The 12,325-nt window shown below is 35.1% G+C and overlaps 1 protein-coding gene across 1 annotated transcript; it reads left to right on the top strand.

Moving 5' to 3' along the window:
- Nucleotides 1-6,757: 6,757 nt before the first annotated feature.
- Nucleotides 6,758-10,432, top strand: LOC111464854 (protein indeterminate-domain 2-like). Its single transcript, XM_023109109.1, has 4 exons — nt 6,758-6,890; nt 7,116-7,266; nt 8,175-8,571; nt 9,522-10,432. The coding sequence occupies exons 2-4, from the start codon at nt 7,134-7,136 to the stop codon at nt 10,225-10,227; spliced, it is 1,236 nt and encodes a 411-aa protein (XP_022964877.1). The 5' UTR covers nt 6,758-6,890; nt 7,116-7,133; the 3' UTR covers nt 10,228-10,432.
- The last annotated feature ends 1,893 nt before the right edge of the window (nt 10,433-12,325 follow it).

The following is a 12,325-nucleotide window of genomic DNA, read 5'->3' as shown; positions in this document are numbered from 1 at the left end:
TTTTTTTTTTTTTTTTTTTTTTTTTTTTTTTTTTTTTTTTTTTTTTTTTTTTTTGAGAAAAGTATGCATGGGCCAAAGAGGAAAGGGAAAGGACGCCACATCTATGCCTTCTAGAGGAAGCAATGGAAAATTAAGACACGTAATTGAAACAAACAAGACAAAAATTAAAGTATTTATCTATATATATATATATATATGTGTGTGTATTGGCACTGTCTTATAAAGAGGCTTGGTGAAATAGACATGTCTGTGAAGATGCGGACTACTTGCACTTGGACAGAAAGACCCTATGAAGCTTCACTGTTCTTTGGGATTGGTTTTCGGCGCAGCTTAGGTGGAGGGCGAAGAAGGCCCCCTTCTGGGAGGGCCCGAGCCATCAGTGAGATACTATTCTGGAAGAGCTAGAATTCTAACCTTGTGTCAGGACCTATGGGCCAAAGGACATGTCCTTACTCGCATGCATTATCACATTCATCTTAGGAAAATTTCTAGGAAGTCGCTGAATATATAATTGCTATAAGCAAAACACACTTAACCATGAAGTTCCTATGATTAAGTCTCGCTTAACCATGAAGTTCCTATGATTAAGTCACAAAAAACGAAATGGCACCTTGTTGGCATAGGTATAGTAACTCTCCTTTTCTTTAAGCCCTTCTTATTCTTAGGATCGCTCTCATCCGAACGAAGTCTCAGTTCATTCATACACCCTACTTTTCTCACGTGTTACAACGACTTAATGTTATAATATTAAATTCTGGATTTTTATAAACTATTTTGAATATTATAGTATATTTTTGCTTATAAAATACTATTGAATTTATTACGATGATTTACGAATTCTTTAAAAATTCTTTGAAGTGAATATTTTTTTTTATAAATTATGTAAAAAATGGGAAATTTTTCTCCACGGAACTCGATTCCCCTGAATTTCGGTGTAGACAAGGATGGAAAAGACTTCCATGTCCCTCTCAACCTTATAGACATTTAAAATATTAGAATAGGAGTCATATGAATTATTATTACATTTCTAAATTATATGATAATATAATTTTTAATTAATATTTTTATTTGAATAATTTATTTAATATTGAAAAAGAATAACGTATTGAAATAAAATTAGATCAAGATATAAGTAATAATATAATGGAGCAACAATAATACATGTACGATAAGATTGCACTATATTATTAAATTTTATTGTTATAATATTTAATAATTGATAAATTTTATTTAATATTTACAAATAATTCCTCGCTACATCAACTTAAAAAAGATTGAAATAAATAATTTGAGAAGAATATTGACTAATCTTTTCAAAATTTTAAAATAATAATCAAATTTATAAAATATATATTAGTGAAAAATAAAATATTTCAAAAGAAACATTCAAATCATGTTATCAAATAGACAAATCAATAATAATTAGCAACGAAAATAAACCCGAACATGTTGGTCGAGAAAAACAAGTTTTAAACCCTATAATTCTCTCCTCAGCGAATCTATACACTATAACAGACGTTTAAATCAATGTATACATCAATACGATCATTCAAAATTTTGTTATATAATAGGTAAATCGATAGTAATCAATAACGAAAAACAAACTCAAACGTTTGGGACGAGAAAAACAAAATTTAGACACTATAATACTCTTCTCAATGAATCTATACACTTCAAGAAATGCTTAAGTCAACGTATACATCAATACAAACGTTCAAAATCTCAACAACGAAAACAAACCCGAACATATTGGACGAGAAAAACAAGACTTAAACCCTATAATACTCTCCTCGGTGAATCCATACACTACAACAGACGCCTAAATCAACATATACATCAATATGCACATTCAAAATCCTGTTATCTGATAGGTAAATCAATAATAATCAACAATGAAAAACAAACTCGAACATTTGTGACGAAAAAGACAAGACTTAATCCCTATAATACTCTCAAGGAATCTATACACTACAACAAATGTCGAAGTCAACGTATACATCAATACGAACGTTCAAAATCATGTTATCTATCAAATAAATCAATAATAATAAACAACGAAAACAAACCCAAAAAATGTTGGACAAGAAAAAACGAGACTTAAACTCTATAATACCCTCCTCAGTGAATCCATACACTGCAACAAATGTCGAATTCAACGTATACATTAATACGAACATTAAAAATCATGCTACCTATCAGATAAAACAATAATAATCGACCACAAAAATAAACTCGAACATTTGGGACAAGAAAGACGAGTTAAACCCAATAATACTCTCAGTGAATCCATACACTACAACAAATTTCGAAGTCAACGTATACATCAATACGAACATTCAAAATCATGCCACCTATTAGATAAAACAATAATAATCGACCACGAAAACAAACCCGAACATTTGGGACGAGAAAGACAAGACTTAAACCCTATAATTACTCTCCTCAAGGTATCTATACACTACAACAAATGTCGAAGTCAACGTATACATCAACACGAACATTCAAAATCATGTTAGCTATCAGATAAAACAATAATAATCGATCACGAAAACGAACCCGAACATCTCGAACAAAACTTAAACCCTAGAGAACAAATCACACAAGAACTAACACACATCCAAGGGACAAAAATGGGTGAGGTAATATAAAAGTAAGTGAAAAAAGAGAGAAACAAATAGTTGAAAGGGAAAGGGATAGAGAATTTGAGGGAGTCTCGTGAAGTTTAGTAGGCATATAGAGAGCAGTACGAAAAGGGATATGATATGCCAATGCCACACAGACTGACCAGTCTTTGTTGGTTAGGGCCCTACTTCTCTCTTGCCCCTCACGGACCATGTATATCATATATCTCTCTCTTTGACCCTACTGCAATTATGGTCCAATTAAGTTTACCTCATCTCAAAACATATGCCTCTTTTTACTCTTACTTTTTACCATCCTCGCGCGGTTTAAATTTCTCTAACTTACGCTCGGTTACGTTGTCAGTGTAGTCCATCAATGTTTACGATAGTCGTCTCTCTCTAACGTTCATGTGTGATTTAAAATGTTTTAATGGGTCTCTAAGTTTATACGATGTATGATACATGAATGAATCGAGAACACATCTAAGATTTTGAGGATAATATACCAATAAAGTTCACCTTCCTTTTCGCTGGATTAATCATAGGAACATCATGGTACAGTGTGTTTTATTTGGAATAATTCTATGTTGAGTGAGCTCATGAGAATTTTCCTAGGATGCATGCAAGTGAGAACAAAATATGTCGGAAGGACTCGTGTTAGTCTGTGGGAACATTCACTATTAGAAACGAGGAGTAAATAACGTGTGATATTTCACATTGGTTGGGGAGGAGAACGAAACACCCTTTATAAGGATGTGAAAACCTTCGAGGGAAAGCTCGAAAGGTTCTCTCAAAGGAAAGTCCAAAGATGACAATATCTGCTGGAGGTGGGTCTGGGCTGTTACCTAGCGTGACCATGTTGCCCTGAAATACTAGAGCCATCAAGTATCGAATTCGGAATCCAAATCCTGACCTAAATCTTATACACAAGTTGATTTGTTTTAAAATGTAATTATTATTTTTTTTTATACTTTTAATCTCTTCATTTTACATGTCTCTACTTCAAATAAAAATAAAAACAAATTTTTTTTTCTTAGTTTTATGAATTTACTTTACAAATTATGTATGTGGATAAGGTTGAATTTTGTATCTATTAAGAAGGCATGTCTCAAACATCAAAACAAGAAATATAATATATATATATATATATATATATATATATATATATATATATATACATACAAACATACACACATATATATATATAAATACAAAATTTAAGTAGAAATGGGATGGTCTATAAAAAAAGATGTAGACATGATGAAGACATAACATTAAATTGTTAGAAAAGAAAAAACAATTTAATATCTTTTTTGTACTTATTTAGAGAATAATATATGTATATTATATCAATTTTATTATTTTGGTAATTTTTTTAAAGTAGCAAATAAAATGTATGTAACTACCCTAAATTTCTACTTAGTCAGAGCTGCTACTAGCGCCTCATGTTCTGCTAAAATGCGGAATCTAACTCTTAAACGAAAACATCATATGAAATATAAATGTTAAAAACATTTAAAACATATTCTATCTCTGAAAAATGCTGTTATGATCTTACGTGTTTAATACGAAATACTGAAATTTAAAAATAAAAAATAAAAAATAAAAACAAACACAAAATAAATTTAATCGATGAAATGCAAAACAACCCAATTCTAACCTAAGACTAGGAATTTAAATATGAGTCTACCATATGCACGTGCCACAGTTTCTGCTCGTGATGTCGTCGTCATTTGTACATGAGTGCCTTGCCTTTACCTAAAAAATGACATGGCACACAGCCTGATAATTTTGAAGAATGCTTAGTAAGTGACCCCACTATAGGAGTCATGCTAAATGCAATCACATGCAAATATGCTCTAGGGACCTATCTCATTCTCTCATACTAGGGGTGACCTCCAGTACAAACTACTATGGATGTGTAGTACTTTCCTACACACGACCCACACATATTAGTGTGAGTCACTAGACGGCTCGCACACTCCCTGGACCCTCTCTGGTAAAGCTAGCTATTTGTAGCGACTTCTGGAGGTTAGCGAAACTCCTTGTGTCATTCTCCCCATGAACACTCTCATCATCATACCGTGCATGTCTGCACTCATCATCATAAATGGAAAGTATCCCTATGTTTATGTACATACAACATGCATGAGGTTCCTCTAGTTCTTATCTTAACATCTCTTCTGACACAACCCTAGTCTCATCTCTTTGTTACGCTTAATAACACATGCTCGTTAGATATTTATATTAATATCATTTTCATACTCTTAGAGTTATGTCTTAGGTCGATCTATCGACTTGATGCAATATAGCGTTCATCATCATACAACATGCTTAATATGAAAAACATCATCATATTAGGGTAAACGTTATGCAAGACATCATAGTCATCATAAAGCCATCAAGTGCATCGAGTACATCAAGTACATCATACATCATCATATAACGCACATAATTTATCGTACATCATCATAGCTCATACATCATAATATAACTAGTGTGCAGCATCATACGAAACAACTCATAGATCGTAAACATAAATATCGCATGCAACATCGTACGTCATTTCAAACAATCATAAATTATAACTGATACAATTTCAAATCTATTCTATAGTAAGACCACTTACATGGTTGACCTTAGCCAAAGTTCTGCTTAGCTTCAAATTTGGTTTCTTTCATCCTTCAAATTCGTTCTCACTTATATCGAACCTTCAACTATTTTGAATATTAACTTAAATTGACTCTATAAAAAATCAAATTCCATGTTTCATTGTTTCTATATTGTGTTTGGTAACAAAACTTAAATTAAAAAAAAATAATAATAATATAATTTCATGATTGGATTATACTCTTTTATATATATATATATATATATTTATTTATTTATTTATTGTATTTTCAATAAATTATGTTTGCATTTTCAATGGAGTCTGATTTTCTCTTCTTTCCTAAAAATGATTATTATCAAAAAAAAAATTTAATTACATTTACGTTCTTTTAACTATTATCAATGGATTATGATTTTCTTATGAAGAATGGCTATGTATCATGAACCAATTTACAAATACATAATTTCTAACTAAAATCTAAATAAGGTAACAAAATCTGGAATAAAAAGAAAAGGAAAGATTTAACTAACGTGATAAATTATTCCAACACATAAATTTGAGTAAAACTATTTTTGTTTTATGTTTTTTTTTTCTTTTTCTTGCAAGAGGGAATTATTGATAAGAGATGGACAATGAAAGAATCAATTTCATATTGTTATGGATGACTATATTGTTATACATCCTCAATAAGTACCATTGGAAGTCTTGTAATAGAAGTTTTTGATTCCTTACCTCTATTTTCTTTCACTATTTTCAACAACCGATATAACTGAAATCAAGATTTGAGCACAAATCGTGAGATCCTACATTGGTTGAGGAGGGAAACGAAGCATACCTTATAAGAGTATGGAAACCTCTCCCGAACAGATGCGTAATAGGGAAGCCCAGAAGGAAAAACCCAAACAGGGTTCCACTACATAACTCTGAAAGACACGTTTTAAAACCGTGAGACTGACGATGATACGTAACGGGCCAAAAAAGACATATTCAACATATACTAACTGAAATCAAGATTTGAGCACAAATCATGAGATCCTACATTGGTTGAGGAGGGAAACGAAACATACCTTATAAGAGTATGGAAACCTCTCCCGAACAGATGCGTAATAGGGAAGCCCAGAAGGAAAAATCCAAACAGGGTTCCACTACATAACTCTGAAAGATATGTTTTAAAACCGTGAGACCGACGATGATACGTAACGGGCCAAAAAAGACATATTCAACATATAAATACAAACTTTGAGCTCTTCAATGTACAAAATAATTATTAACATGCACAAAGAAAAAAGTCACTTATACTCCTTATTAGTCACACTCAAAAAAGGCTTTTCTACACCCTCTTCCATTTTCAATGATTTTTATTTTTATTTTTATTTTGTTTTAAATAATATTCCACATAAAGATAAATAATTTTATTTTTTAATTAAAAAAAAAAAAAAAAAGGTGGTCCATTTGAGTCCAAAGCTGACCGACTTTGGATAGCAGCCGTGTTAGATAAGGAGACAACAAATATAGAGAGAGAGAGAGAGAGAGAGAGATAAATAATCAAAATATTCTCTTAAGATTTCATCTCTCTCTCTGAAATCTCTCCCTCTCTCTCCCTATCTCTCTCTCAACTTAAGAGGGTTTTCGTGTTCTTGAGGGAGGTGTTTGAAAAGGTTGAGGAAAATTTATGATTTTTCGAGGAATCCTATGATTGATTCATCTTATGTTGGATTTTTTTGGGGGAAAATATGTTATTTATTGTGTGCATGTGGCTTTTTAATTTGATTCCTCACTCTCTTCTCTTATGAATTTAATTACTTGAATTTTTGTTCTTCTTCTGTTCTTGTTGTTCTTGTTGTTGCTGTTTCATGTTAATTAATTGCTGTTTTGTTTTTCAGTTCCGACAAAGAGTGGATATGATGTCTGAATTTGATGCCCTTTCTGGTCTCTCCACAATCAGCAATCTTATTGGTCAACACCATCCTAATCCCAACCCTAATCCAGTACTTGTTCCTCTTAAGAAGAAGAGGAATTTACCAGGAACTCCAGGCAAACCTAACACTCTCTTCCTCTAGTGTTTTGTTCTTTGTTCTTTGTTCTTGTTTTGGTTTGGTTTTTCTCTCTCTAAATGGTTTTTTTTTCTTACCATAATTGGGTTTGGAGAGTTCGAGGTAACCAATGGTATTCCGTTATTGAATAATTTAATTATCGTTTGATAATGATTTTATTTGTAATTCTTAATGATCATAGGTTAGTGTTTCTTGGTTGTAAATATCTGAATGGAGCGAGTTGGTGAGTTCGTCTTTCTGGGTTTTCTTGGTCCTGAATATCTGAATAGGACGAGTTGGTGGGTTTGCCTTTCTGAATTTTCTTGGTCGGAAATATCTTAAAGGACGAGTTGATGGGTTTTCTTGGTCATGAATATCTGAATAGGACGAGTTGTTGGGTTCGCCTTTCTGGATTTTCTTGGTTGTGAATATCTTAATAGGACGAGTGGCTGAGTTCGCCTTCTGGGTTTTCTTGGTCGTGAATATCTGAATAGGACAAGTTGGTGAGTTCGCCTTCCTGGGTTTTCTTGGTCGTGAATATCTGAATAGGACGAGTTGCTGAGTTTGTCTTTCTGGGTTTTCTTAGTCGTGAATATTTGAATAGGACGAGTTGCTGAATTTGTATTTCTGGGTTTTCGTGATCGTGAATATTTGAATAGGACGAGTTGATAAGTTTGCCTTTCTGGATTACCTGCTTGAGGGCCCGCCTTCTCTCAGTTTAGTAATCTTCTACTTCTAATCATGCTCGAGAGAGAATTCAAAGATAGACATGTTCTTATAGCTTAGTTAATTCGTTTTCTTGACAGAGATTTGTACCTTAGTTTTATAAATCATACAATTTTATTAATTTTTTTTATATAAACAATAAAATCATTAAAAGTAAGGTTATTTTTAATGAAAATTAAACAGATCCCGATGCAGAAGTAATAGCAATGTCACCAAAGTCTCTAATGGCGAAGAATAGATTCATTTGTGAGATATGCAAAAAGGGGTTTCAAAGAGACCAGAATTTGCAGCTCCACCGGCGAGGGCACAACCTGCCATGGAAGCTCCGGCAGAGGACGAGCAACGAGGTGAGGAAGAAGGTGTACGTGTGCCCGGAGAAGAGTTGTGTTCACCACGACCCGTCGAGAGCGCTCGGCGACCTCACCGGAATCAAGAAACACTACAGCCGGAAGCACGGTGAGAAGAAGTGGAAGTGTGAGAAATGCTCTAAGAAGTATGCTGTTCAGTCGGATTGGAAGGCTCATTCCAAAATTTGTGGGACAAAGGAATACAAATGTGACTGTGGGACTCTCTTCTCCAGGTTCCTATCTTCCACTTTTACTTCTTCATTTTCTTATTAATCCATGCATTCTTTCACATTCTTCGGCTATTTTTTTACCCGTACCATATCAGTTGGGAAGGAGAACGAAACACCCTTTGTAACAGTGTAAAAACCTCTCCCTAACAGACACATTTTAAAATTTTGAAGAAAAACCCGAAAGAAAAAGGTCAAAGAGGACAATATCTACTAATAGTGGGCTAGAGCTGTTACAAAGATATCAGAGCCAGACACCAGGTGATGTGCTAGTGAGGAGGCTGAGTCCCAAAGGAGGTGGATTGGGGGGACCCACATCGATTGGAGAAGGTAACAAGTCCCAGCGAGGACGCTGGGTCATGAAGAAGGTGGATTGTTAGATCCCACATCGGCTGGGAAGAAGAACAAAACACCCTTTATAAACTGTGGAAACATCTCCTAGTAGACCCCTGTTAAAAACCTGGAGAGAAAACCCAAAAAGAAGAGCCCAAAGAGGATAATACCTACCATCAATGGGCCCCGAGAGAGGTGGATTGAGGGACCCACATTGATTGGAGAAGGGAACGACTACCAACAAGGACGCTGGGTCATGAACGGGGTGAATTGTGAAATCCCACATCGGTTGGAGAGGAGAACGAAGCACCCTTTATAAGAGTGTAAAAACCTCTCCTCCCTGGACTCCGTTCTAAAAATCTTGAGACAAAGTCGAAAAATGACAATATCTATTAGCTGTAGACTTGAAATTCATATTCAATATCTCTGAAAATGACAATATCTATTAGCTGTAGACTTGAAATTCATATTCAATATCTCTGAAAATTATAACGTTAGGAACGAAATTGAAACAACGATAAATTTAAACGAGTTGTAAATGCATGAAATAATCATCGAATTTATAGTGATAAAAAAATTTAATTTGGGGTTAACTAATTTGTTTACATGAGCTTTGAACACAGGAAGGATAGCTTCATCACTCACAGAGCATTTTGTGATGCATTAGCAGAAGAAAATTCAAGAATCTCTACAGTTTCAACTCTAAATCATCATCCAACCTTCATCAACAACTTTTCTCCTTCTCCTTCTTCTTCTTCACTAATTTTCCGGCCAAACTTCCCCACCACCACCGTGAATCACTCCAATGTTATCTCTGACCATGGAGGCGACGACCACAAGCCCCGGCAACTGCCACTGTCGCCGCCGCCGCCGCCGCAGCTCCCTCTCTGGCTCGACCCTCCACAAAATCCCAACCCCTTTTTCTCCACCGCCTTCTCCGACCACCCTCCATTATTCTTGCCGGAAAATCAGCAATCTTTCTTTTCCGAGCCGCTAACGACGACCTCCTCGTACCCGCCGCCACCCCACATGTCCGCCACCGCTCTCCTCCAGAAAGCATCTCAAATGGGGCCCAGCAGAACGCCCCCCACGCCGCCAATTCTCTTCAACAACACCACCGCCGTCACAGCATATGGAATGAACAACTCCGCCGCCCCTACCGCCGTCTTGTCGGATGGCCGTCCGATGATGAAGCCGATAATGGGTGGCGCAAAAGAAGAAATTGGAGGGCAGAATTTAACCAGAGACTTCCTCGGCGTCGGAAATCAGGTGGTGCATCTCACGCCGGCGGGATCCAATCAATACAGTGATCAAAGCCGCCGCCATTAGAGTGAAAAGCTTCAATTTCAGCTCAAACACACAAGCCTTAAGAAAATTCCATCATAATGGATAATAGAAATAAATTAAATTCGTGTAATATTCCTTTTTTTTTCTTTCTTAATTACGGTTTAAATGTGACACAGAATGGAACAAGATCCTAACAAATTAGGGTTGGAAAATTTTCTTCTATAAGCCATGGAATTTAGTTTTTTTAGTGGAAAAAATAAATTCATGTGTGATTTATTTTGTTAAATTCGATGGGATCATGAGCTCCCCTTTAATCCAGTACGTATTGCCGTTAGCCTCAGGATAGTAAACCACGCTTGTTAAGGAGAGGTTTCCACACCGTGTTAAATAATCAATGTGGGATCTCACAATCTACTTCTTTAGGGACCTAGCGTCCTCGACAGGCACACTCCATGCGACTGGCTCTATACCACTAAAACAACCCAAGTTCATCATTAACAAATATTATTCACTTTAGCTCATTACGTAGTGTTGTTAACCTCACGGTTTTAAAATGTATAATTATTACGTATTGTTGTCAGCCTCACGTATTCTTTAGAAAAATAAATAATTAAAAGGATTATACATCATTTTCTCAATATCTAGATATTTTAACGGAGAGAAACAGTTAAGATAGAATTCAAACTTTTGACCCGAACTAGAGTTATCAATACAGGTCATCGTACAATCTGATCATTAGTTCAACTTTCTTCAAACGGATCGAGTTTCAAAAGAAGATTGTTACTGAATACAAGCATAGACTCGGGTCGGCTAGAAAAAGATGAATTTTTTTAATTTAATTGTTTAAAATTATTTTAAAATATTTAAAATGAGAAGAGAGAGAGAGAGAGAGAGAGAGAGAGAGAGAGTGGTCAAAGGAAGGGGCCAATGCATGTTGGAAGAGAGTGAAGGGCATGGAGACATGACTATCAGAAAAGGAAGGGGAATCTGGGCCCTCCAAACCCAATGCATGTGAAACATTTTCATTATTTTATTTTATTTTTTTAATTAATAAATGGTAACCATTTTGTACATCCTATCATATTTAAATCCCCACACTCTTCTCCTTTCACTTCAATCATTAATTCACCTTGGTCCCACTTTTTTTTTTCTTTTATTTTAAAATACACGTCACCGTCCAAGCCAACCGCTATCAGATATTGTCCACTTTGACTCGTTACGTATAGCCGTTAGCCTCATAGTTTTAAAACGCGTCTACTAAGGAGTGGTTTTCACACCTTATAATATATGTTTCGTTCCCCTCTCCAACCGGTATAAGATCTCACAATTTTTTTTACATTTGTATGCTACATTCTAATATCTGACGTTGCTAATGGTCGAATCTTCACTCAAGCAAGCAAGATCAAGCTTTTCAGTCGTCCCGAGTAGGAGAAATCAAACGAACTATTTTACTATAATAAGAACAGAGTGAAAAAAGTCGAGCATGGGTTTTGAGAATGATGAGAAGGTGGGATCAGGTCAAAGATTTAGATCTTGACTTATTGTGTATAGACTCCATTTAAGAATAGGTGGGCTCAAGTTTAGACATGGTAGAGATCACTTGCTTGGTTTGTCAAACATGTGACAGGCTCAATCAAAGGCTTCTATTAATTGTGCCTATGTGCTAAGTGTAGAGGTTTTCTTGCCACTACATCAAAAAATGATGGGACCGACCTCCCATTTATTTTCTTACGTGGGTATGTTACGAATGTCAAAATGAGTATAGTTCAATAGTAGTCGGCCTGTTGTCGTGTTAGTAAAAAATTTAATATTCTAGTTGACCTAATAATATAACAAATAGAAATATGATAGTTTTTTTGACGTATAGCAATGGTTACAACAATTGAGAGACTCTTAATGGGAAAAATTCAAATTAGGGAAACAAAGCATACTTTATAAAATTATGGAAATCTCTCTCTAGCATGTGTTTTAAAATCATAAGGTTAACGACGATACGTAATGGGTTGAAGCGGACAATATCTACTAGCGGTGAGTTTTTGCTGTTACTAATGGTATTAGAACTAGACATCGAGCGGTGTGCTAACGAGGGCGCTAGGCCCCCAAGGAGGTGGATGTGAGATCCCACATCAGATGAAGAGGA

The sequence above is a fragment of the Cucurbita moschata genome, unplaced genomic scaffold (assembly GCF_002738365.1).
Source record: "Cucurbita moschata cultivar Rifu unplaced genomic scaffold, Cmos_1.0 Cmo_Scf00031, whole genome shotgun sequence".
In the NCBI taxonomy this organism is placed as follows: domain Eukaryota; kingdom Viridiplantae; phylum Streptophyta; class Magnoliopsida; order Cucurbitales; family Cucurbitaceae; genus Cucurbita; species Cucurbita moschata.
This window is presented reverse-complemented; position numbering and strand designations above follow the sequence as displayed.